At 42.0% G+C, this 26,650-nt stretch overlaps 2 protein-coding genes across 4 annotated transcripts in view; both read right to left on the bottom strand.

The window, feature by feature from the left end:
• Window positions 1-5,580, bottom strand: part of tgfb2 (transforming growth factor, beta 2) — a 34,637-nt gene extending 29,057 nt beyond the window's left edge. Inside the window, exons 1-2 of one of the 2 annotated variants that reach the window (XM_022199478.2) lie at window positions 4,525-5,580; window positions 3,525-4,371 (exon numbers count right to left, since the gene is read on the bottom strand). In XM_022199478.2, the coding sequence (XP_022055170.1) occupies window positions 3,525-3,870 (346 nt within the window). In that variant the 5' untranslated portion in view covers window positions 3,871-4,371; window positions 4,525-5,580. Of the gene's footprint in view, window positions 1-3,524 lie in introns of both variants that reach the window. The other variant, XM_051956367.1, reaches the window with a different exon arrangement.
• Window positions 5,581-5,740: 160 nt separating this feature from the next.
• On the bottom strand, window positions 5,741-11,776 carry rrp15 (ribosomal RNA processing 15 homolog). Of its 2 annotated transcripts, none has more exons than XM_022199479.2 (5): window positions 11,658-11,776; window positions 10,054-10,328; window positions 8,016-8,113; window positions 7,751-7,940; window positions 5,741-6,457 (listed from the first exon to the last, which is right to left on the bottom strand). In XM_022199479.2, exons 1-5 carry the CDS (start codon window positions 11,689-11,691, stop codon window positions 6,314-6,316), a joined length of 741 nt encoding a protein of 246 aa, XP_022055171.2. In that variant the 5' UTR covers window positions 11,692-11,776; the 3' UTR covers window positions 5,741-6,313. The 2 variants fall into 2 exon arrangements, with proteins under 2 accessions (XP_022055171.2, XP_022055172.2); XM_022199480.2 differs by having other exon boundaries at window positions 10,054-10,325; window positions 11,658-11,756.
• Between the last annotated feature and the right edge of the window lie 14,874 nt (window positions 11,777-26,650).

Genomic DNA, 26,650 nt, shown 5'->3' with positions numbered 1-26,650 from the left:
AAAACAGCAAAAACAAGACACAAAATGACAGAAACAAAACACAAAACAGCAAAAACAAGACACAAAATGACAGAAACAAAACACAAAACAGCAAAAACAAGACACAAAATGACAGAAACAAAATACAAAACAACAGAAACAAGACACAAAATGACAGAAACAAAACACAAAACAGCAAAAACAAGACACAAAATGACAGAAACAAAACACAAAACAGCAAAAACAAGACACAAAATGACAGAAACAAAACACAAAACAGCAAAAACAAGACACAAAATGACAGAAACAAAACACAAAACAGCAAAAACAAGACACAAAATGACAGAAACAAAATACAAAACAACAAAAACAAGACACAAAATGACAGAAACAAAATACAAAACAGCAAAAACAAGACACAAAATGACAGAAACAAAATACAAAACAACAAAAACAAGACACAAAATGACAGAAACAAAACACAAAACAACAAAAACAAGACACAATGAGAGAAACGTCATCAACAAGTTATGCACAGGGTGGTCAGGGTTCTAAATAAGTTTGAAAGTTGCTCTATATTAGTGAAAGTTTCTCAAAAATGAGTTTAAGTTGCTCTATATTAATTAGAGTTGCTCGATGTTATTTAAAGTTGCTCAAAAAATTAGTTAAAGTTGCTCTATAACCGTTAAAGTTGCTCCATATTAGTTAAAGTTGCTCTAAATGAGTTAAAGTTAGCATACACCACTGTTCAAAAGTTTGGGGTCATCCAGATAATTCCATGTTTTCCATGAAAACTCCCACTTTTATCCATATGCTAACATAACTGCACAAGGGTTTTCTAACCATCAATGAGCCTTTCAACACCATTAGCTAACACAATGTAGCATTAGAACACAGGGGTGACGGTTGCTGAATCAAAAACACTAAACCTGGACAAGATCTTTCATCCATCAACATCAACTTTACATGTAGACACCAGCAGGAAGCACACGATAAAAACACACTAAAGCAAACACAGCCGTGAGATACTGAAGGGGTTAAAGCTGCTGCTCGGTGAACACCTGTCTCCAGATGTGAGGACCTGCTCGGTCTGATTCTCTGCTGCCCACGTGTTCGCTCACAATTATTTATACCCTGTGAATGCTTTCCTGACATCAGGCCTGATCTATTCACATTGAAGGTATTTGCACAAGAGGCAGAGCGGAGGATAACATTTAATGCAGAATAATCCTCGGGGCACACAGGACGTCACACTAATTTATTTGTGCTTCAGTTCAGTTCTGATCCGCAGTGGAAAATTATTCAGGGGTTAACGTGTCTGCAGGTTTATTTAACCCTCTGAACTCTAAATAGTTTCTACTCCTGGAGGCTCCTCATACTGGAGATGTTTTTCTTTCTCCAGACTTTTCCTCATCAGTAGAAAGATGTTTCACCGTGCTGAATGGATCTCCAACAACGTGCTCCTCATTTGGTGTCTATATTTTGTCATTTTGTGTCTCGATTTTACTGTCTTGTTTCTCGTTTTGTCATTTCTTGTCTCGGTTTTGCTATTATGTGTCTTGTCTTGTAATTTTGTGTCTCGTTTTTGTTGTTTCATGTCTCGGTTTTGTCATTTTGTGTCTCATTTTTTGGCTTGTTTCTGTCATTTTGTGTCTCGTTTCTGTTGTTTCGTGTCTCATTTTTGTTGTTTTGTGTCTATTTTGTTGTTTTTTTTGTCAGTTTGTCTCATTTTTCTCATTTCGCGTCTGGTTTTTGTCATTTTGTACCTCATATTTTTCATTTTGTGTCTCGATTTTGCAGTTTTGTGTCTTGGGTTTTTTTTGTTTTTTGTCTCTTTTTTGTCAGTGTGTATTGTGTTTTGTCATTTGCAGCATTTTCTGTTTCATTTTTGTCGTTTTGTGTCTCAGTTTTGTTGTTTCCTGATTTGTTTTTGTCATTTGTGTCTCTCTGTTGTCTCTTCATCCTGTAGATGTTTTTCTCCACTAGAGACTTTTCCTCTCTTCTCTGCTCATCATCAGTAGAAAGATGTTTCTCCATGCTGAATGGATCTTGCTCCTCTGTTCACTGTTTCTGAGCCATGCTGCATTTATTTCATTCATCCAGTAGCTTTGATTTTCCTCTCAGAGTCTCTGTAGAAACACTGCCTGCAGTTCAACCTAAAACTCTCTGAATGCTCCCTGTTGGTCTCAGACGAGTCTGTCCTGGAGAACCAGAACCAAAAGAAGAAGGTTCTGGTTTCCTGACTATAAGACTTACAGGTTTCAGTGTTCAGAGGATTATTTGATGATTACCGTCTTTCTTCTGATGCGTCTCTGTTTGTTTTCTCCACAGTGAAGGCCAAAGATGGAGGATTCAGGCTCCTTCAGAATGAATTATCATCATAAAAACCGTGCTTTCTCTGCAGAAGCTGATAAACAGAACGTTGTTTCACATTTATAAAAGAAGCAGCTGGTTTCAGCAGACTGGTTTCAACACACCTCATACCTCCGAGGTGTCAGCGTTCGCTTCGGTTCAGTCAGTGGAATGTTGGAAAATCTTCCACGGAGCCGTGAGTCAGACGCAGCGTTCGGTCCAGTTCAGTGCAGCTGGGATGCTAACGTCGCCACTTACGTTCTCTACAACTAGATCACGTTCTGAAGTGGAGCCTGAGACACTGGAGTGGAAATAAGCAGCAGTGTTCCAGTTAGCCTGGATAAAATGTAGACTTCACTGTCTGTGGTTGTCACTGGGATAAAGGTTTGTAACCGTCTCACTCAAAAAGCAAAATGTGAACAAATCCAAAAGCTCTGCAAACTCCTCCACACACAGATGGAAGCAAAACAGCAAACACAGGAGGGAGACGAAAGTTGTCATAGTGAAGATGAGACGAAGCAACACACTACAACCTTTGTGTCTCGTTTTTGTCGTTTCATGCTTTGATTTTTGCAATTTTATGTCTCGATTTTGTTTATTCTGTCTCTATTTTGTAATTTAGTTTCTCGGTCTTGTCATTTTTCATCTCACTTTTGTCATTCTGTGTCTCGGTTTGTCGTTTTGTGTCTCATTTTTGGCGTTTTGTGTCTTGATTTTGTCATTTTGTATCTCATTTTTGTCATTTTGTGTCTTGGTTTGTCGTTTTGTGTCTCATTTTTGGCGTTTTGTGTCTCGGTTTTGTCATTTTGTGTCTCATTTTTGGCGTTTTGTTTGTCAATTTTGCTGTTTTGTATCAGTTTTTGTCATTGTGTGTCTCATTTTTGTCATTTTGTGTCTTGGTTTTGTCGTTCTGTCTCCATTTTTTCGTTTTGTGTTTCATTTTTGTCACTTTGTGTCTCTATTTTGTTGCTTTGTGTCTCGGATTAACTGACCAACTGTTACCAAATTAATGGTTAAGTGATTTCATCAGATCACTGATATCAGAAAACTACCTCATACAGCAAAGCATCATGGGAGGGATTTTCCAAAACAATCACAAACAAATGTCAGTGTTTGGACTGTGAGTGTTCAAGGCTTTAACACACAACTCTCTGTCACTCACTCACAGTAACACACGCAGTGAGTGGACTTACTCTCTGACGGGTAAAACGGCTGCATGTCGACCTTGTGCACCTCCTTTGCGTAATATTCCTCCTCGCTGCGCTGCCGCTCGCACGTCGCTGCGCGCTCGTTGGCCTTCTCCTGCAGCAGGTCCCTGGTGCTGTTGTAAATGGCCACGATGTCCCGGGACACCTCGCCCGGCTCGGGGAAGTCCTCCGGGGGGCTGGAGAGCTTCAGCTTGCTCAGAATCTGCCCTCGGATGGCCTCGATGCGCTTTTTCCTGAACTGCTCCATGTCCAGCGTGCTGCATGTGGACAGACTGAGAGCCACGGTGGCCAGGTCCAGAGAGAGGAACAGAACCAGCACGAACACGTTCATCTTTCCTCCGGACAAGTCAAATATTCAGATCAAATAAATTAGGAAACAGGGAAAATCCTCTGTTAAATGTCAGACAGACGCATTTCTCCAGCAGCAGTCAGAGCGGAGAGCATCCAGAACGAGCCCGGACACTGAGTCTAAAGTCGTCTGGTTCTAATTCCTCAGTTTCAGTAAAGTGTTCCTGAAAATCCATTCAACAGTCCGGCTACAGAGAGCTGCAGCTGTCGGGGGAGGGTGGATCTGCTCCTGGCTGACGGGAACGCACAGATGTGTCCGTGCGCCCCACAAAGCTGTGGATGAAAACAGGCACCGAAAGCGGAGTTTTCATCCGCGGGACGCGCAGCTGAGCAGCCTGCGGGACCGAGCACAGCCCCGCCGCATCAGAGCGCCCAGCAGCAGCCCTCCAAGCCTGTCCACCACCAGCCTGCCGCTCCGGGTCTGTGGCAGGAGCTCAGCGAGTCGATCTGCAGCGCATTTCACTCCCCGGGCAGAAAGCAGAGTCTGTAAAAAACATCAGGACGTTCAGCGGAGACACAAGGTGCCAACTTTTCCAAGTTCGGCTGCCTCCCGAAAGCGAAATCAGAAATCGTTCCTCAGTCGTGTTTTCACGGTTTAAAGTTTTACGTTAGTAGCAGGAACCAAAGCCGAACCTACCGAACAGCAGTGACCCGCTCGGACTCCGTCCTGCTCGACCGCAGAGCGCTTTTACGCGTCTTCTTCAGCCCACCGAGTCGGAACAGCTCGTCTCTTTCTGCTGCAGACGGACAGCAGCGGCCGCTGGAAGGGTCTTTACCGGACACAAGTCTGCTCCCCCCGCTGCCGGGTTCTGGTCCGGGCTCTGGTCCTCACCTTTCAGAGCCTGGACCCACAAATTCCACGTTACCACTCGGTCTATTGTAAACAGCGGAGAGCTGTGCCCAATGGGACCGCGCGGCGGCGGATAATGGCACTGGACCCTCGTGCGTCATGACGCAGGGTCCTAAAGCCGGTCAGTGACGGACCCCCGGTTCTGAGACATTACAGAGGAACTGCAGTGTGTTTCTGGACCAGATACTGTCCAAGAATCTCTGGTTTTCTAATCTGGTTCTCTGGTCATGACATGATTTGTCTGGTTTTTAAGTATGGACACTTTCTAGGAATTTTTCTGGTTCTCTGGACTGAATACTCTCCAAGAATCTGGTTTTCAGAACTGCACCTTTTAAGAATCTGGATAACCAAAACACTTTGCAGCAATTTGGTTGTTTGGACTGCTCCCTTTCTAGGAATCTAGTTTTGTGGACTTTCTAAAAATCTGTCTATCCTTCCAGGATGAACACTTAAAGAAGCTTTCTATCAATTTGGTTATCTGGACTGGGCACTTTCTGAGAAACTGTGGCTTTCTAGACTTGAAACTCTCGAAAGATCAGATTTTCTAAACTGGATGCTCTCGAAAAATCTTGTTTTCTAGATTCTACACTTTCTAAGAATCTGCAGCTTTCTTGACTCTACATTTTCCAAGAATCATATTTTCTGCACTGGACACTCTAAGAACCTGCGGTTTTTCTCTACTGGACCCTTTCTAAGTTAATGAGATTTTCTGGACTGGGCCCTTTCAGAATGTCATCTAGATTCGACATTTTGTAAGAATCTCTGTGTTTTTTTTCAGCATTTTCAAAGAATCGTTTTGGTTTCTAGACTGGACACTTCCTACAAACATTCTCCTTATAAATGAGCTCCTCTTTTCAACCATCTGCTGCAGCCGCTCATAAAACACGTTCAGTCCTGGTATCACACCAAATGTAGGTTTGTCATTGTAGTTTTATGGTTCTGTGATTTAAAGGTGGTTTTATTTATCCAACCATTACTGACAGATTCAACTCAAACAAGGCGCTGGAAATCTGTGTTGTATCTTTTCAAATCTTTGACTCAACAGAAACAAACAGAAATATTCTCTGATTAACTGCAGTGAAAGAAAACTTCTTCTCTGAGTGAAACTAACCGTCCACTGTGGCGGACGTTCTGCATCAGCGACTTTATTCTGTCATCAGGGCTCCAATTTACTGGAAAATATTCAAATATTTTGATGGAATGATCTGAAAACATGAAAACTAAACCGTGAATTATTGACTAATGATATCTGATGGTTAAAGTTTCAGCTGTAAATTCTGGTTTCCAATAAAAAGTGTCGTACTTTTTCCTCCAACTCTGATCTCCACTTCAGCAGCTCTCCTCCCACTAAACGTTCTACTCTTATTCCTGTCTGTATTCAACATTACATTCATAAAAACATGAACAGTTTGCTGACTGGATGCTTTGATAAAACCTTTAACTGCAGCACGTCTTGTTCAGAAAGTCGATGCAAATCAGTGTTTTTTTTAAAATCATACAACACCTAATTTGCATATTTAAACATAGCATTTCAGAAAACCTTTAAAACAATAACAGTGTTAAAGTCCACAGTGGGTCAGTCTGAGTCGCTGCCCTGCTCTGCTCCTGCAGGAGGTCCAGCCTCCTCCTGGTCGCTGTCTTTGTCCCAGTCTTTCATGGTGGCCTCCATCATGAAGTCCTCTCTGAGCACGCTCCAGGCCGGCTTCTCCTCTGCAGCAGCCTGAGCATACACACAAACAGGGGATTTAAAAGGCAGCTGGATAGTTCAGTGAGGAGCAGCCCTGGCTTTGGAACAGCAGATCTTTGCTTCAAATCCCAGTCAGGGTTCAGTGAGGACCCGCAGCGCCTCCATACCGCTCACATCTACATCGCTTTGGATTAAAGCATCTGCTAAATGAAACGGACAGTTTTAAAACAAACTTTAATTTTTGCTGCATCAAAATCAGACAGAAAAGAATCTGCAGCTGAACTCAGAGAATCTCCTGGAGGCCGAATATAAACGAAACTGAACCCGAACTCAGTCATCAGTTGACAGCTGTTTCCAGATGTTTCCAGATGTTCCCTAAACGCCTCACAGTCATCAACAGACCCTGCACTTTCCAGATGTTCCCTAAACGCCTCGCAGTCATCAACAGACCCTCCACTTTCCAGATGTTCCCTAAACGCCTCGCAGTCATCAACAGACCCTCCACTTTCCAGATGTTCCCTAAACGCCTCGCAGTCATCAACAGACCCTGCACTTTCCAGATGTTCCCTAAACGCCTCGCAGTCATCAAAAGACCGTGCACTTTCCAGATGTTCCCTAAACGCCTCGCAGTCATCAAAAGACCGTGCACTTTCCAGATGTTCCCTAAACGCCTCGCAGTCATCAACAGACCCTGCACTTTCCAGATGTTCCCTAAACGCCTCGCAGTCATCAACAGACCCTGCACTTTCCAGATGTTCCCTAAACACCTCGCAGTCATCAAAAGACCGTGCACTTTCCAGATGTTCTCTAAACTTCTCAGTCATAACTAGATGCTGCAATTTCAAAATGTTCCCAAAACGTCCTGCAGTCATTAGTAGACGCTAAAGTCTACAGATGTTCCCTAAACGCCTCATTAGCCTCCATCAGTTACTGCAGCAGCTCAGAGGCCAAACATTAGTCTGAACAGAGTCCAATAAGGAGTTCTGATGTCACATTTACCTGAAACCAGGTGAGTTTATCTACCTGGACTGTTTTCTATGAGCAGAGCTTTAAAAAAAACAACATCACATCATTTAACTGTGAGAAGATAGAATCATGATTAACATTTTATTAACTGTGCAGCTAAAACACTGACTTTAGGTTTAGTTTCTCTGATGTTCCCGTCACGTTGCTGCTCAATAAACGGCTCTAAATAAAGTGAATAAACTCAGTGCATCCAAGAAGCTTCAATCAGAGCAAATGAAGTTCCATCAATCAGATTCTTTTTTGCATGAAGCAGCAGAGAAACTGCTGCTGAAAACTGTGAGGACGCTAAAGTGAACTCACAGCTTGGTTTTCTGCTCTGTCTGAGCTCCTGCCTCCTCCTTCAGACCTCCTCAGCACGTCGATGAACTCCTTCTTGGACACAGAGGACAGAACTTTGGCCTTCTTCCTCTCGGAGCCTCCGGCCTCCTTCACCTTGTCGTCCACGGTTTTCTGATGTTTCCTCACGGCGTTGAACAGCTGCACCACCCCTCTGAGCAGAACAGCACATCAGAGACTCGCCTGGCTCTGAGAAGCTGGAAGAAGACGACATGAAAGGCGTGCTTACCTGGTAGCGATCCTCTGCAGAGCTCTCTCAGCGTCTCGGTCCTTCACCACATCCGGTTTCTCCCTGAACATCATCTCCCACGTTCGCTTCTTGTCGTCCTGTCAGACACAAAAACATCAATCAGCCTCAACATTCCATGTTCAGTCAGCGGTCCATCAGTCCTCCTCAGCTGATATTTTATCCACGGTAACTTTAGGGTATTTAACGAGAACGAGCAAAGTTTTACCTTCAGACTAGGAATGTTTGCAGTTACAGTACATAGAGTCACACTTCTTTACCCTGGTGCCATCCTGCTGGTCAAACTGACCCGTTATAAAGTTTGGAAATGTGGAAAAAAATAACTTCTGATGTCCTCATTTTTAACATTTTGGGGAAGTTCTTGAACATTTTTTGGTGGAAAAAAAGAAATGTCAAAAAAATGTTCTCAAAGAAAATATTAGAAGTGTTGCTGATATATATGTAATCATTTTAGATATTTTTAGATTTCTTTGGGAAGATTTTTACTCATTTTTTGAAAATATTTACAAGAATTTTCTTGCCAAATTTGTTTTGTTTTTTTAAATACATTTTTAAGGGAAACTTTTAATTTTCTTCCTGAAGGTTTTGCAAATTTTCAGAAATTTGGGGAATTTTTTTGCTGAATTTTTGGATTTTTTTCAGACAAGGAAACAATATTTTTTGGTGTCTGTAAATGAGGACAGCAGGAGGGTTAATTCATGTTATTGCTTCATCAAGAAAGCTGAGCCCTGGTGGAGTTATGTGACAATCAGCGTACGTTTGTCTGTCTGTTAACAACTTTACTCAAAAACAGACTAACAGATTTGGAAGAAATTTTAGTGAAGCTCAGAAATGACACAAGTCCAAGTGATCAGATTCTGGCAGCGATGCAGTTTATAGTCTGGATCCACAGATGTGTTAAACATTTCTTTATTGTGAAATAGCGGCACGCCGTCACTGTAACCATGACAACAAGTGAACACTACGTCAGCTGGCTCACGATCTAAACACAAAATAATTTTTTCGGCCTCCTCCTTTTACTTTGAAGTCCTGAAACTTAACATTTCCAAGGTTTTAGCACTCTGGATGTTTTAAAATGACACAACAAACTAACAACATTGTTTAAAATGGCCCAAAATCACACGAAAAATGCTCTAAAATGATGCCAAGTCTTCCAAAATTATACAAATATGACCCAAAATTCCTCAATAACTGTTGAAATTTACAAAAATTTTCCAGAACGACTCAAAACTGATCTAAATGAAACAAGAAGTTACATGAAATTGCACAAATTTGTTCAAAAATACTCAAAATTTGACTAAAAGGAGTCTAAATGTGTCGGTAATGACAAAAACCTGTTTAAAATCACTCAAAGATTGCACAAAATGATTGGAATATTGTCCAAAATTGCAATAATTTGTACCAGAATTCATGATTTTTTTTTGCAATTTGAGTCTTTGAAGTAATTTCACCTGTTTTGTGGTAATTTTGTTTCATCTCTTTTGTGGTAATTTCACCACTTCTTAAAAATATTTTTGTGCCTTTTTTGTGGTATTGTCGGCCCTTTCTGCTTGTTTGTTTTAAGACCCCCTATTAGCTTTTGCAAAGCAGCAGCTTTTCTTCCTGGGGTCTTTCTGTGCTGATTTTCCATCATTTTGTGCCGATCTGGTGTCACTTTTTACCACAACTTCAACATGTTTTCCTCCTAAAGGGTCATGGTTCTATCTGCTGGACTGATGAAGTTCTGAGGCTCAGAAATGATGGAAAAAGTCCATTAAAAAGTGATAAATGTGGAGCCACCTCTATGGACTTCAAGGAAAATATTCACAGTATGAAGGCAGAACTCTGATCCTTAAATAAAGTTACTGGAGATGAAGAACCAGCTGGTTCTGAGGAGGTTTGGGTGAAACTTTGATCAGATTTGGTGGATTTTATTTGGAATGTTGTGATGTGTCAGCATGTGAAGAACATCAGCTGATCGGCAGATGTTCTTCACATGCTGTTCTGTTATCTGGACGGTTGGAGGTCCAGTCATCTGTACCTGCTTCGTCCTCTCCAGCTGCTCCTGCCTCTCCTTGGCCTTCTGCTTGTCCAGATCTTTGTTCTTCACCAGGATGCTGCTCTGGCTCTCAGAGGTCTTCTTCCCCAGGATCTTGGCCATGACTTCTGCCCACCCAGCGTTGGCGTTAGCGTCTCCTCCCGTCTCCTCCTCCTCCTCCTTCTCGTCTCCATCGTCTGACCTTCCATCCAGACTCCCTCCTGCAGAGTCGCTCTGGTCCTCAGACTGAGGATCTGCATCTTCTGCTGGATCTTCTGCTGGATCAGTAAAGAACACATCTGATGTCACTCAGTTTTTAGTAGAGCTGATCAGAGGATGGACCGATGGCAGCAAATAAAATGATAAGTTTATTATCATAAGTTAGAAAAAGGCCAGGTCGATTCGGTGTTTTCTAGCTGGACCTTCAGAAGGAGGTTGGTCACAAAGATCTGAAACAGGAAGTGGCTTCAACTTCCCCTACATGCATGAAGACACGAATCCCAAACATGTTTCTATTTAAAGAACACTTTCAACAACACGCAGAAAGTTAAAACATCCTCAAATGAAAGGAGTAAAACACTGATCTGGATTTTTAGGCTTTTTTCCTCCAAACATTCAACAAACATGTTCATGAATAAATATGACAGAAAGGAAACACAAAACAAACAGTCTAAATTCAGATTTCAGCTTCATGAATGTGAATATTTTCTGGTTTCTTTCCTCTCTGACAGTAAAACTGAAGATCTTTGAGGAAACTCTGATCCACATTTTCTGATATTTTAGGGACCAAACAGCTGATCGATTTATCCAGAAAATAATCAATAATGACCCGGCCAGAACGTGGAACAGTTTGCTCATTATTTAGGTTCATTAACAGCAGGACTGATCGTCTCTGATTATCAGATGGAAGCAGACCTGAAGTTCAGCGTCTGTCCACATGGAACTGATGCTTACATTTACTACAGCATGTGTCCAGAAATCCACCAGAATAATACTTAAAATGACAGTTTTAGTCTTCAGTGGACGTTTTCAGAAGTGTTAAATCTGTTGTTCTGCAGCTGGAAGGAATAAAATGTAAACATCTGACAGTCGAACACGGAAACCAAACCTTCTTTAAGACAAGCTTTAAGTCTGGATCTGATGGTTTCAGGACTGAAGATTAAAGGGACGACAAAGTCCAACGTGATCAGCAGCTGATGACCACGTTAATTAAAACTAATGGAAATGAAAGGGAGGATCGTTGACATGAAATACAACTTTAACTAACTGTAATAAATATTAAGCCTGAAATTAACCTGATAAATTCAAAGATGTGACCATGAAAACAGCCCCAGAGTTTCCTGGATCTGCTTTCAACCAGAGTCCTTTTTATTCTACTTCTCATCTTAAAACATTTTCTGTCTTTTGCTGTTAAAGAACAAACGAGAAGCATCAACAACAACAACAACAACAACAGACCAGAGCTGAACAACAACACGGAGCACATGAACGACAGCAGCTGAAATATTAAACTGGATTAACTCGAATAATTTGAATTAAATTTAAAAAAAAAAAGAATTAAACTCTAATAAAATCAACTAAACTCTAATAAACGCATTTAAACTCACCGGCCAGCTGCACGTGAGTCTCCACCAGTTCCATCACTGCAACTCTTCCGGACGGTGCAAGCAACAAACGACGAAGGTTCCGCCAAGCTTTTCTTCGTCCCGTCAGACCAACCAGCTGAGGCCGTCATTACCGCCACCTGGTGGACAGAAGCTGGAACAGCAGGTTGGAGTTACGTTGTTCCCTAAAAGATAGGCAATCCACACACAAAATCCTAAAACATGCAGTTGTTGTAAATGTTCTTGTCCTGAGAGCAAATCTAAAACAACTAGGAGAAAAGAACGTTTGAAATATTTCATAAATACCAAATAAGCCTGGAGTTCCCCCTAAAATGTCATTTTTTCTTGTCCCACCCCCCTGATGACCAAACTGAATCTGAAATAAAACGTTAAAATGAAATTTAAATCTCATTTTTTTATTTATGTCTTTTGTAATTGTGGAAACATTTTTAAATCAGCATATTAGTTAAAATAATAATCATTATGTACGTAACCTCTCCCACAACAACCGTGTCAATGACGTTTTTGTCTTTTCTGTCTCGTTTTGCTGTTTTGTGTCTTGTTTTTGTCATTTTATGTCTTGTTTTTGCCTTTTACATCATCAAACAGTTTTCCTAAAGAATGGGCAGAGCAAAGCTATGTCCTCTCTTCTATTTTCCATCTTTTCATCCATTGTCAGCCTTGATTGAATGTCTCTCTCTACCTCATATTATCAGGATCAGACTCATTCTTTTGACTGTTTTCCATCAGTCAGTTTGTCCTCTTGGTCAGCAGTAACAGCTAGCTAAATATCTAGCTTCTACTGCAGAGAAAAAGATCACATTAGCATGGATTAGAGTAGGGTTAGCAACAACACAGAAAACATGGAATAAAAATGCTACCATTGATGTGTAAGCTGAGCCAGTCAAGCCTTTGATAGTTTACTACCTATTATTGATGACTGTGGAGCAGAAAACTGGAAAATAGAAGGTTTATTTTGCAGTCAGTGCATTAATTTTAACCTCAAACTATTAGAAGATCTACCAGCTGAGACACTAAAGAGTTTCATCACATTGTGGCTCCATTTGGTTAGAACTTAAGTTCAATGTTGCTTCAGAACTTAACTCAGTAACTCGGTGGGATCCTCCCATCAGGTCCCTGTTTGGACTTCCTCCTCATGTGTTCTAATCTACTGATGGCATCAGATAAGTGGGGCTGCAGCTCACCTGCAGTCAGGTGTTCCAGTTTTACCGGTGAGCATCGCTGCGTTCCAACATGTGACCTACAGACTGAATAGAAACAGATCCAGCTCATCGTTATAATTATTTAGAAGTGAATAAGCCTCTTGGATGAAGGCCAAGCATCTTCAGAAAACTCAAATGGAGGTTCCAGATGTTTGTTTTTATTTATATCGAAGCTTAGAGGAGTCTAGTAATCACCAAAAATACCAGAATGCCCTACTACATCTCCAACTGAAGGTGTTTCATACAGTTTAAACATTCCTGAACCTCAGATCACTGACAGATCGACATCTGAACAACACGGTTGAAGCTTAAACAGCAAAAATTATGAAGCAGCAATATGTCCAACTTTTGGCGATAGTGCCGAAAAGCCGTAGAATGAACCAAAAAAGACAAACGATGAGGTCTGGAATGCAGGAATGTTGTCTGATCCTGAGCTGCTGCCGCCTTCGAGATGGACTTGGAGCAGAATGTTATCAGACACAAACATCTGCTTCTTTTTTTTTTTTTAAGCGGTCTTAATTTTAACTCTAAATTGAGAAGAATAGAAAATTAAAATGCTGGGCAGGTGATCTATGTTCAAGGTTTAACCTCAGGTTTATATCAGCTTGTATGTAAACCAGCTGAGTGCTACAAAAACACACTAAAAACATTCAGTCAGAGCCACAGATGGCAGCTTTCATCACTGATCTGTCACATCTTCACAGTGTCAGACTGAAATATGATGGAATGTTATTTTACCAGAAGTTTAATACTTCTAGCCGTAGCACCACTAATCAGAGCTCCGACAATGATTCTACGGACAGTGAACTACTTTCACAATTCACCTGTGAAAAACAGACTTCAGCTGCTTCAGACATGGATCAGGGGTCCTCAATGGAAAGCAGAGTTAATGTGAAGCTCAGACAGTGAAGAACATCAACTTCTATGGATGGAGGACAAGAACTGAACCTGGCTGCTGCTCAGAACCAAACCTACAGATGAAAGTTTACTGAAGAACATGAGAAGAATGGATGTTGGAGAACATTCTTTGGTCAGATGAAGATAAATGAGTTCAGATGTTTGGTGTGAACCTGACCAGGACTCAGGGCCGGAGTGGGACTCATTTTCAGCCCTGGACTTTCATGCCCCAGACCGGCTCACTTTAGATCACCACCTATTACTATTAAAATCATGTAATTCTAGCCATGTTTTGTAATTCAGTGTGTTTTTCTAAAATATTTCCAATTCAGTGCAGTAAGGGTTGCTTCACAGTGAGGATTTATTCCAACATGAATGCACGTCTCCAACATTATTCTTTACAACAATATCAGAATCTATATTCTGTTCAAATAAGTGTTCAAGGATATCCCAACCTTAAAAATTCCTCCACGCTGAGGAGGATTGAGTCTGTCATCAGAAATAAAGGAGGACATACAAAGGACTGAAGGAACCAAAAGGACTTTAGTTCACTGAGTTCCTGAATTTAAAATAAGAAATCTGAACTGGTCATTCTAATCTGACATCGACGATAATACACTGCTGTTCTACTCAGAAGTAATCTGATTACAGTGAGGTGATGCTGTTTAGAATGGATGGAAGCTGCGTGTACCCGCATCACCGTAGACACCATGTGACACAAAACATGAGTGTGCATCTGAGATCCTGGAGATTAGAACAGGAAGAACCTGCAGAGGGAGTGTCCTGGACGCTGTGAAACGAGGGGAAAAGGAACTCTTTAACCACATTTTATTCCACACCGGCTGCTGTCAGAAGGCAGATCTGCAAGAAGGTTTGACATCAACTCCAGTGGATTCTTCAGTCTGCGGCCATCTTTAAGCGAAACTTGGTAAAGACACGTCCACTTTACAAATCTGCATTTGTCTAGGTTCATCTGTGTGTTAGTGATGGTGTGTGTTAGCTAGTTTGTGTAAATCATGCTGAACAATTCACACTGATTACAGCTTTGATTTTCTATTTTTTCTACACGTACAGACCAATTGAAGTGACCTCAGGGTCTTTTTCTGGTGCTAATTTTTCAGCGTGCCTCGGCCACAGTTTACGTTGTGAAATGTTGTTGTCACGTGCAGAATGTGAGCAGATAGGAATCACCGTTAAACCTGACCGACCGGCCTGCCTGCATCACTGACACACTGCAGCTCTTCACACTTCACACATGAACTCATTCACTGACACACGCAAGAATTAATCGTTTGTTTAGTCAGTGAAAGATTTCAGGCATAATCGCAGCCCTGATGACAAAACAGATGCTTTTTTGCTTCACTGTGGAAAAGAACAGCATCAATATGTGTTTATTTGTCATTCGTTGTGTGGTAAAATGCTACTAAAACGTCCACCACATTTTCAAAATTCTGCAAGGAAAAAACGCTGAATTATTGAGAACTCCTCAGGCTCTTAAAAACTCAAACCCCACAGATCACATGAAACAACATTTTAACCCTCGTGTCGTCCTGCGGGTCAAACTGACTCATTTTAAAATTTAAAAATCTGGGGAAAAAATACATATTTTCATAGTGATACTTCTGATGTCCACATTTTCAACATTTTCAACAATTTTGGGAAATTTTTTTGGGTGGAAAAAAAGAAATGTTAAAAAAAATCTTTCTTAGGAATATTCACAAAAAATCAACCAAAATCCAGCAAGTTTTGGTTGATTTTTTCCTGAATCTTTTAAAGAAAATATTAGTCGTTTTACTGATATATATGTAATCACTTTAGATATTTTAAAAAATTTGAAGATTTTTACTCATTTTTTGAGAATATTTATAAGAATTTTCTTTCCAAATTCAGGGAATTTTGTTTTTGTTTTTTAAATGAAACTTTTAAGGGAAACTATTAAGGAATTATTGGAATTTTCTTCCTGAATGTTTTGCACATTTTCAGAAATTTGGGGAATTTTATTGTTGAATTTCTGGATTTTTTTCAGACAAGGAAAGAATGTTTTTTTTGGTCTGTAAATGAGTACAACCAGAGGGTTGGATCTTCAGATTGTATTTGTTTTTCATAGCAGTAAAAAGAGCACATAAATTAAGCAGTTAAATGAGATTTGATGCCAGAATGTAGAGAAAACGGACACAAAACGACAAAGACAAGACGAGACAAAATACAGACCAGGAGCGGTCATTTTCCTTCATTACTAGTCGTAAAATTACAACTTTTTTACAACATCTGTCTACATCTGTCCTCTCTGGTTCACTGGAGATCATCAGTTAAGCTTGAAAAATGTTACTTTTTCCACAACCAGCTGCCAGTCTCACTGCACCTTCATGTTTCAGGGATCATGAGCCGTCTAAAGGATGCTGCTGTGGGCTTTGCACTGGGAGCAGTGGGCGGCTGCATACTGGGAGCCATAGAGGACCCAGTAGACCGGAGCGTGTTGGTGCTGACTGCCCCTGGTCCATTGAAACCGCTGATAGAGGAGGTCCAGACGGTGGGAGCGCTGGGACTCGGCACCCTGATGGGAGCTGCTTCCCTGACGGCGGCGATGACGTCAGCGATAGCCGGAGTGATCCTGGCAGCGACGGTAGCTTCAGTATTTGTGGCCATGAGGAGCTGCGGCTCCACCCAGACGCCCTCTGCTGGCCTGTGGGCGTCAGCAGGACTCGCCGCCGCCTTCGGTACGACGCTCAGCGGCGCCACATTCGGCCAAGTGATCGATTGGATCGTGCAGAGCTACGGCATGGTGGGCCTCCTGTGGGCGCTGAGCATCTTCACCGTGCTCAAACCGCCGCTGCGCTTTCTGTTCCAGCTGCTCTGGAAGCAGGGAACGGCCTGCTGCACTCTGGGAAATGAAGTCTGGGAGCGGGACAGGACTCACATCGAGGCCGCAGACCTGCAGCAGAGACTGAGGATGACCGTTCAGGTAGAGCAGAAGATCCAGATTCTGGAGAAAGGAGGCAGCGCCGAGGGGTCGCAGCACCAGAGGACCTGGGCCGCCGAGCGCCGGGAGAGGGAGGGCATCGAGAGGAGGAAGGTGGAGAATGAGGAGGCAGAGATGGAGCAGAGAACCATCCAGGACTGGATCAACACTGTGGTGATCAAACACGTGGACTTCATGGCGTTCTCGGGGATACCGATGACTGTGGTTGCCATAGTAACGTCAGGATTTGGGTTGTTCGGCTACGGAGGCCACCAGTCTGTGCTTATTGTGCTGCTGGCTTTAGTGACAGTCATCGCCTATTATCTCCTGAAATCTCCGGACTTCAAGTTCTGGATGTTGGTCGCATGCATGGGAATGATCGCCACGTTCGTCATCGCCATGCTGACGCTGCACGCCGGTCAGCTGGTCGTCACGGCTTCCATGAAGATAAAGGTGGCGGCCCAGAAGCCGTCCAGGGAGGTCATCAGCGCTCGCATGAACCAGCAGTCCTCTATGGAAGCTCTGAACGCCGCCTTCTTTGTGGCCAGACTCTGCCAGCTGGGTCTGGGGCAACAGTAGGGGGCGCTCTGGTGCGGCGGGGGGCGGGGCAGGTGAAGGTCACCGTGGGGGCAGCTGTGACGGCGGCAGCTTTACTGGCTGGAGTGGAAGTCTTAGCCCCGGCTCTGGGAGAAGGGGGTCGAGCCGGGGCTCTGCTGGGCGTGGTGGCAGCAGCTGGGGTATCAGTGGGGGCGGTGGCAGCAGCAGCTGGGGGGTGGAGCTCATGGCCGGGAACTCTGGGAAATGTAGGAGGGTTGGTTTTAGGAGCTGCAGGGATGGGAAGGTGGCACTTAGTCAACATTGGACTGCAGCTGCCGGTGGGATACGTGTTCGCAATGATCAACCCGTTTTAACCAGCAGCAACTTTATAGTACTACAATACTGCAGGGTACTGTAATACTGCACAGTGCTATAAAACTGGAATGCAATACTGTACTATACTGCACTGTACTACTGTATTGTATCATACTGTAGTGCTGTACTGTACTACAGTAGTGTCCTGTAATACTGGACTGTAATACTTTGTTTTACTGTACTGCAGTACTGCTTAAATGCATAAACTTTCAGAGCTCTGATGTGTAGCTGTCAGAAATAAGCAGCCACAGAAAAACAGACACTGAAATGACTTCTGAGGACCTCCTATCCCCAAACCTACTAACCCTAACCCTACTAACGACTCTTTAGCACTGTTTTGTTTTGTTGCTTTAGTGCAGCACTGATCTCCTGCTTCACTTGTAGTCATGATCGGTTTTATTAAACATGACATTCATTGTAATGTGTCTGACTGTCATCAGCTTCTCTGTTCAGTGTTTATATGAGAACATTCAGTAAACATTCATCTGTTATAATCTGCATCAATCAACATGAAGCAGCAACATCTAGACTCCTATGAACACCAGTTTCTGTTTCCTACCAATGAGTCCACATCAACATTTAGTCGGGTCAAACTCTCCATCACCAGATTCTACTGATGTTAGAGCCTCAGAAGTTGTAAAATGCCGACCAAAGACCGTGTTTCAGCTGAAATGTGGATCCATTCATATACAATACCACTCACAAGTTTGGGGTCACTTAGAAATTTACTTATTTTTGAAAGAAAAGCAATGAAGCAATGAAGATTCTTCTCAATTCTGTCAAAATGTTTTACTCAATTTAGTTTTGTGTCCCAAATAACAAATAAACTTCGAACAAAAATCCGAGACGGTGGAGCAATAACCGCTATCTGTAATGGATTGACTTTTCTATGAAGGCTGATAGGTGAAAATGGAAAACCTGTGTGATTCTTCGTCCTCTTTTTGGAAAAAAGTCTTGTGTCTTTTACAGATTGAGGCGTTTGTTGAGTCTCTCTTGCTGACGTCTGACGTTCAATCTTCTCCATGACTCCAAACCTCGTCTTCAGTTGGTCTGTCAAAGAGTCAAACTTCATGAAGAGCAACAAAAGGAACTTGTAGAAAGATCAAAGATCAACCTTTCAGAATCCAGCTCCAGAACAGTAAAATACTAGTGATTCTGAACTGCACTTGAACTTGAATAAAGTGCGGCGCTGTTTCAGTGACAATGAAGCAACAAACATGGTGAAAGTGAGATAATCCAGTAGAAGCTTTTTGTAATTACAGATGCATCTTCTCCGCTGCTATAGAGGCACTGTGGGTGTAAAATAAACACTGTGTGGCAGTAATGAAAGGGAAAATGCACCAGTTTGTGAGGGTTTGACATTGCCCCACCTCCTGGGATGGGTTTTGTCATGTGTGGTGTTTTTAACCCTTAGAGTCCCATTTTTTGAGCCGTAAGTGGATCAAAAATGACCCGGTGATGTCGTTTTATTGCAATATCTTTGTACTGAAAGGGTTTTATCATTTCATATTCCAGCTATTCCTCAAAAAACAACCCTCTGATATCATTCCATTTGAATTTTTAAGTTAGCTTTTATACCTTTAATGAAATTCTGATACTTTTATTACTACCACAAGCTCTTTATCACTGATAATATCTTATAAGAAGTGATGGAGGGACTGAAAGTAGGATGTTGACATTCTTCTATTGCTGTTCTGTGTAATATTCTTCTTTTTCAATTATCAAAATGTTCAAAATCTGTTAAAAAAAATGAAAAAATGAGCATATTTCAAACATGAACTCACTCTTCTGTGGACAAAAATATAATGCAAACAATAATAAAACTATTATTCTTTAAGCAAAATGACAAAAAAAAAAGGCATAAAAACACATCGGTTCTTATGTGGATCATTGTTGACCCACTTCTGGAAGAGTGTAGGGTCCAATCACTGGAGCATCTGAGGGTTAATAATGAACCGTTTGGTGTGTTATTTCAGAGCTGTGTCCGTGCAGGGCTGAAGGTGGCTGGTCGTATCTCAAAGTTCACTCGTCTGGAATGTGAAATCATCTCTAATTCACTTATTACATTTATGAAACTTTGAGAGGGAGTAGCTCAGGTCTGCTTATACCTACAGAAGGTTTCTATCAGGAATGACATTTAGATTCTAAATGTGCACTAACATCACAGCTGGTGTGGGAATCTTTGTCGTGTTTACGCCTGATTTGTTTGTCGGGATGAAATCTCCTCATTAAATCAGTTTTATAACATTCTATGTCATGATTATTGTGTAAAAGGAGCCCATGCCATGTTTATACATACACTTGGACGAGGATATAGAGAGAGCATAAATAATGATTAACGCACATCCTTTTACTGTGCAATCTCAAAGGAAACAATACTTTACAGAACCAACGTCACTGAATTGTTTGCTTGAGGAAAACTTGCATAAAAGATCAGAGTCAGTGTCCCCACATGATAGCTGTTGTCCCAATAAGAGGCACACTGTGTGGATTTCAGTTTCATAACCGAGGGGGATTTAATTTTATTCAGAGGTCAAATGGTCCCTGTACAACCAAAGTGAGAGATGTGTCCCCATACTTGGTGGTGGTGTTGGTGCTGTCCGTTGTCTCCGATCCTGCTTGTGGTCTTTCTTCAGGGACAGGATCTCAAAGCGTAGCCGGGGTGAGGAGGGTGTCCGCTTTGGGGACGTCATCCCTGTTTTCTGCAGGTGATGTGGATCTGTTGGCTTCATCACGCACTGGAGCGGTTTGCAATCAGCTGTGAAGCGGTGGGGATGCGGATCAACACACTTTTCCTGCCGGAAACAGGTGGATTGCTTCAGACACCATGAACCATGAAAGATCCATGAATAAGTTTGTGTATTCTTTCCATTTTCTTTCCTTTTATTATTTCTGCTATAAAAAATCTTTAGCTTTACAGTCTAAATGTGATAAAGTCTGCAGGTATTCCGTGTCATAGTGCTGCTGTATCCTAAGCAGCTGCATGTTTTTCACCACCAGGTGGTGCCTTTGAGTCAGCAGTGGGTAGAAACTGAAGGAGAACTTTTCCTTTTCTTCAGCGGTTTTTGTCTCCTAGTGGATTGTGCATTGTGTTAGCTAATGGTGTTGAAAGGCTCATTGATGATTAGAAAACCCTTGTGCAGTTATGTTAGCACATGGATAAAAGTGGGAGGTTTCATGGAAAACATGGAATTATCAGAGTGACCCAAACTTTTGAACAGTGGTGTATGAGTGATACGTTGTGCACATGTTTTACTTAACTTATTCTAACATCACGTTCAAAAGTTTGGGGTCATCCAGATAATTCCATGTTTTCCATGAAAGCCCCCACTTTTATCCATGTGCTAGCATAACTGCACAAGGGTTTTCTAATCATCAATGAGCCTTTCAACACCATTAGCTAACACAATGTAGCATCAGAACAACTTTCTAAAGCCCTCAAGCGGACACTACAACATGAAGCACGACGGTAATCAACTTGAGAAGCTCTTTAAGGTCACCATCTAAATAGGCCCTCAGACAGAACACATCAGTGTTCATAAATACCTCTACAGCAGTTCTATTTATCTGTGTGGCACTTATAATCTGTCAGTAGAGAGATCAATGGCCTGCATTCAAACAGTTTGAGAATTTACGTGTAGTTTCAGTGAGATGCTGTTATATAATTCATGATGTCATTCAAAGACCTCCATCAAGGAATGACTTCATGCATGATCTAAATGTCGGCTCATGTAATCACATTATCCACGTAAATTAATGCTTTACATAATGTTTGAGAGTCATTTCACTGCTGGTATGTATAAGTTATGTTCTCTACGCTCCAGATGGAAAGAGATAATAGATGATCTTTACATTATACGTTAGCTGGACAACAGGAACAGCTGCTGAAAGGTTTAAAACATGTCATCTCTGTTTCTCTGATTTAACAGAGTTGTAATGAATTAAAAGTGTGTCGTTTGTTTCTGTCCTCTGAATGACACACAAGTCGAAACCAACAGCGCCTCTAACAGAACTTCAGAGACGGATTTATTTATGGCTGTAAAAAGCACACGACAGCCAGTGAAGTCTGCAAAACAATGAAAGAACACTGACAGCATGAGGAGAAATACTCTCTGGTCTGATGAGACAAACATTGAAGCGTTTGGGCCGAATGCCGGCATGATCCGCTGAACCTGCTAACGTTTTCAGCAGGGTGTCGACTGTCCTGCTTCGGTTTGAACTTAGAGAAGGACGAATGCAGCAAAAACCTGCTGCAGGGAATCAGGAGTAATTCTGCAGCCTGGTACTGATTTCATTTTGGTTTTAGGGAGATTGGAGTCTAGTTTTCAGTTTTCAGCACCTCCAAGTCCAATTTCTCTGCCGGAAACCGGTGGATTGCTCCATCCGGGTTGGATAGGGGTTCCTTCCCCAAGCGAAGGACTTCAAGTATCCCGGGACTTTGTTCATGAGTGGTGGGAAAATGGAGAGACAGATGGACACTGGCGCGGCAGCAGCAGTAATTTGGGTGTTGTACCGAACCGTCGTGGTGAAGAGGGAACTGAGCCAGTCCATCAACGCTCCAACCCTAACCTAAGGTCATGAACTCTGGGTAGTGACCGAAAGTCACAGTTAGAAGCAGCTGAAATGAACTTCCTCTGTAGGGTGGCGGGGCTCGGCCTCAGAGATACGGTGAGAAACTCGGACATCTGGAGGGAGCTCGGAGTAGAGCTGCTGCTCCTTTGCGTGGAAAGGAGCCAGCTGAGGTGGTTTGGACATCTGATTCGGATGCCTCCAGGGAGACTTCCTTTGGAGGTCTTCCGAGCACATCCGCCTGTTAGGAGACCTCGGGGTGGACCCAGAACCCACTGCAGGGATTGTGTGTCTCGTCGAGCCTGGGAACGCCTCGGGATCCCCCAGGAAGAGCTGGAACGCGTTGCTGAGGGGAGGGACATCTGAAATGACCTGGTTTATCTGCTGCCTCTGTGACCCAACCCGAGATAAGTGAAAGAAAATGGATAGATGGATGGTGTCTAGTTTTTGTCCCGATGTGTCTCAACAACAATTTATTTAAAACATTGGAAATGACAAAGTAAAGGCCAGAGCAGAATAAAAGATATGTGGATTAACAAAATCTATCCCGTGAGAGATAAAGGCTCAGTGACAACAAATTGAAATTTGAAGAAACACAGAAAATATTCCTTTTCTTACTTTCCTTAAAAACAGCTGAAATATTTGGGGTAATTTCTGTACCCTTTTTGTGTTTTCTGTCCTTTTTGAATGTCCCATATTGTTGTCTCATTGTCCAATCACCTTCTGTATGTATGAGGGTCATTCCAGAAGATTGGCTCAGCTTACACATCAATGGTAGCATCTGTGCTGTTTGCTAACCCTACTCTAATCACAGTAACAGGGATGCTAATCCATGCTAATGTGATCTTTTTCTCTGCAGTAGAAGCTAGATATTTAGCTAGCTGTTACTGCTGACCAAGAGGACCAACTGACTGATGGAAAACAGTCCAAAGAATGAGTCTGATCCTGATAATATGAGGTAGAGTGAGACGTTCAATCAAGGCTGAAAATGTTAAGAAAATCTCCAATGTCTCCAAACTAATCAGCAGGAATTGGCTGCTAAAGGTTTAGGGTTGCTTTAGGCTCAGTCTGTGTTTGACTTCCTGTTGTAGTCCAGCTACATCTAGTTGTAGTTTAGAGTTCTGTATCTTGCCTTTATTGTAAAATAAATCGCTTATTTTTGCCTTTGCTCTGTTGTCGTGTCTCATGTGAGTCTCCATCAGTGACCAGTGTAACAAGCACTTTTATTATTTTTGCCTGAACAAAGAACCTAAACTTTTAGGCTTAGACTCAGTTTATTTCACAACAGTTTAACTAAGAAACCTTTAAAAGAAGCATTTGAATGTTAAATCTGTATCAATGCACAGGCCAGTAGAAAGGAGCGAACACAGAAAAGCAGACGAGAGTTTTAAACACAAGGACGACTGAAGACTTGAGGAGGAATTTGGCCGCCACGCCCGGCTCAGAGTGGCTCTTCGGTTAACCAGATCACGAGCTTCTCGAGAACTGCGAATGTCAAACCAGAGCACGAAGGTTTCCGCTGCCTGCGTCGCTTCCTCAACAACTGAAGCTCTGTTCGACTCTCCTGCCACGTCCCGAGGGAACTCTCTGCTAAATGCTGCAGCATGTTTCAGCAGCTGTCCGTCTCCGTCTGCCGCCTTGTGATGAGCAGGTACTGAACTTCAGCAACTGTCTGAGGAAACAGCTGCAGGGATGATGCTGTGAGACCGAAGCGCAACAGTGAACTTGTGTAACCAGTGAGCTTAATCTCTATAAATCACCGACGCTGAGCGATGCAACCGATGATCCTGTGTTCTCACTTTGCTGTTTCATACAGTTCCATGATATCAGACACATATTTTAGCTGTTTTGTTGAAATATTTTTGGGGTATGTTGATGATTCTCACTTTCTGGACATTATTAAAAGCTTCCGTTCACTAGAAAGATGTTCGTTGTTACTTAGTACGCGGGGAACTTTGATTGGCCGGAGTTGCAGTCGCTCCCTGTTTAAGATCTTTTTGTACCAAACCATCTTTCTGATGAAGGTCACGCATTACTAATAAATATGTCTTCAAGGTAAGCAGTTTGCAGCTTGGTGTGTTTTTGACCTTCTGGATACAGTGTTATGGGTCATTCCAGAATTGGAGGTCATTTTACACCCATCAAATTTCAAATAATCCAAATACTAAAACATGCAGTTGTTGTGTAAACGTTCTTGTCCTCAGACCAAATCTAAAAATAAAAAATAAAAAACTAGGGGAAAAGAATGTTTGAAAATCTTTTTAAAATACCAAATAAGTCTGAAGTTCCTCCTAAAATGACACTTTTCTCTTGTTGTTGTGTTTAATTTCTGTCAATTTGTGTCTTGTTTTTGTCATTTTGTGTCTTGTTTTTATCATTTTGTCTCTCTTTTCTGTCATTTTGTGTCTTGCTTTGGTTGTTTTCTGTCTTCTTTTTGTTATTTACATCATCAAACAGTTTTTCTTAAGAATGTGCAGAGCAAAGCTATGTCCTCTCTTCTATTTTCCATCTTTTCATCCATTGTCAGCCTTGATTGAATGTCTCACTCTACCTCATATTATCAGGATCAGACTCATTCTTTTTCCTGTTTTCCATCAGTCAGTTTGTCCTCTTGGTCAGCAGTAACAGCTAGCTAAATATCTAGCTTCTACTGCAGAGAAAAAGATCACATTAGCATGGATTAGAGTAGGGTTAGCAACAACACAGAAAACATGGAATAAAAATGCTACCATTGATGTGGAAGATGAGCCAGTCAAGCCTTTGATAGTTTATTGCTTATTATGGATGAATATGGAGCAGAAAACTACAAACTTGAAGGTTTATTTTTCAAACACTTTGAAGCCTAAATGTCCTCCAATTTTTGTTTAGTCAAATTTAACTTCACGGTGAGACAGACTGTACAAACATGTAGAAAGTTCATTACATTTCTGTTCTCATCAGCAGAAAGCACAGGGAGGATCTGATGGCCGCAGAAACAACGGCTTGTTATCCTTCAATTAAAGCCCAGAGGCTGAAAGGTGTTGGTGTTGTAGATGGAGTTACACCACAGCGTCCTCCCTGATGCCCTGCAGCAGGAGTGTGATGACTTTTCCAGCCGCTGCTTGTGCACACATTATCACTGCGACTCCTCTGCAGCTTCCATCCAGACTAAATATTCAGCTGGAATCATGTTAGAGGTCTCACAAGCAGAGATCAGCTGAGGGCTCCAGCATCCTGCAGACCTGACCTTCATGCTTATAGGGTTTGGGTGAAGGAGGGTTTTGGTTTCTCTGTCGTGCAGATCAGTGGTATCAGCCTGAAGCTAGCCGTACAGTAGCTTATCACACGCTGATGAACACATTTTGTACTGTACATCAGAGCAGCGCCGTCTGAGGATACCGCAGGCTGCATCGATGCTTCCTGTTCAATATCTGAGCGCAGCTTCGTCCATATCAGCTCCCCGACAGACACAACAAAGAGGAGAGCAGACTCCGAGATAAACCGGAGGATCTTGAATGCGACCTGTGACCCACAGCGAGGGAGGATAACACATTCCCTCATGCAGGTCAAGGCTGCTTAGCAACGCGTACAGTATGCAGCGTATGGGTTCATTCATTAACCCAGAGGGACATTTGGTGAAGGTGCAGGAGGCACACGCTGGTCAGTCAGCTTCATTACCCTCCCAGACACTAAACCCTGAAGGAGAGTTAAATGGTGTGTGCACAGGACATAATGTACGCTGCACTTTTCACATCATCGCACTCAGGGTCACAGTTTGTAGAAAAATGACATCCATCCATTATCTACAATGCTTAATCGTCATTAGGGTGTCTGGGAGGCTGCAGTCCATACCAGCTGACTCAGGGTGAAGGTTCACCTGGACAGGTCACAGTCTGTCACAGATAGAGACAAACACTCACACTCACACCTACAGACAATTTAGAGCAGGGGTGTTCAACTTTTTTTAGTTCAGGAGCCACCATCAGCCCAATTTGATCTCAAGTGGACCAGTAAAATCACAGCTTAGTGACCTATAAATAACCACATTTCCATTTTTTCCTTTGTTTTAGTGCAAAAAAAAATGCTCACATTTCAGGAATTCCCCTTTTACAAAACATCATGAAGAACCTGACATTTGTTAAGAAGAATAAATTCAGTTTCAACAACATTATGCCTCAGTTTATCATTTGAAGAGTTCATTTGCAAAAACAGATAACTCCGTTTTGATACATTTTCAGAAAACTTCTTTTTTTAATGTTTAATTGAGATAATATCAATCAAACAAGTTGAGTGTATTTGACTCTGTAGTAAAATACATGACAAAATAGAGAAAAAAATAATTATTAGTGTCATAATTATTATTATCTCAAGTAAACAATAAAAATGAGTTTTCTGAAAACGGAGTTACCTGTTTTTTTGCAAATGAACTCTTCATTTACACATTACAACTTACAGAG

Source organism: Acanthochromis polyacanthus, chromosome 12 (genome assembly GCF_021347895.1).
Source record: "Acanthochromis polyacanthus isolate Apoly-LR-REF ecotype Palm Island chromosome 12, KAUST_Apoly_ChrSc, whole genome shotgun sequence".
Taxonomy (NCBI): Eukaryota; Metazoa; Chordata; class Actinopteri; family Pomacentridae; genus Acanthochromis; species Acanthochromis polyacanthus.
This window is presented reverse-complemented; position numbering and strand designations above follow the sequence as displayed.

What these genes read in the sequence shown, in the direction of transcription:
- rrp15 (XM_022199479.2), bottom strand. Translation starts at nt 11,691, where the DNA reads ATGGAACTGGTGGAGACTCACGTGCAGCTGGCCG. An exon ending in GACTCACGTGCAGCTGGCCG is followed by an intron (nt 10,329 to 11,657) that starts GTGAGTTTAAAT and finishes TTACTGATCCAG; the next exon opens with CAGAAGATCCAGCAGAAGAT. An exon ending in ACAGAGCAGAAAACCAAGCT is followed by an intron (nt 6,458 to 7,750) that starts GTGAGTTCACTT and finishes GTGTATGCTCAG; the next exon opens with GCTGCTGCAGAGGAGAAGCC.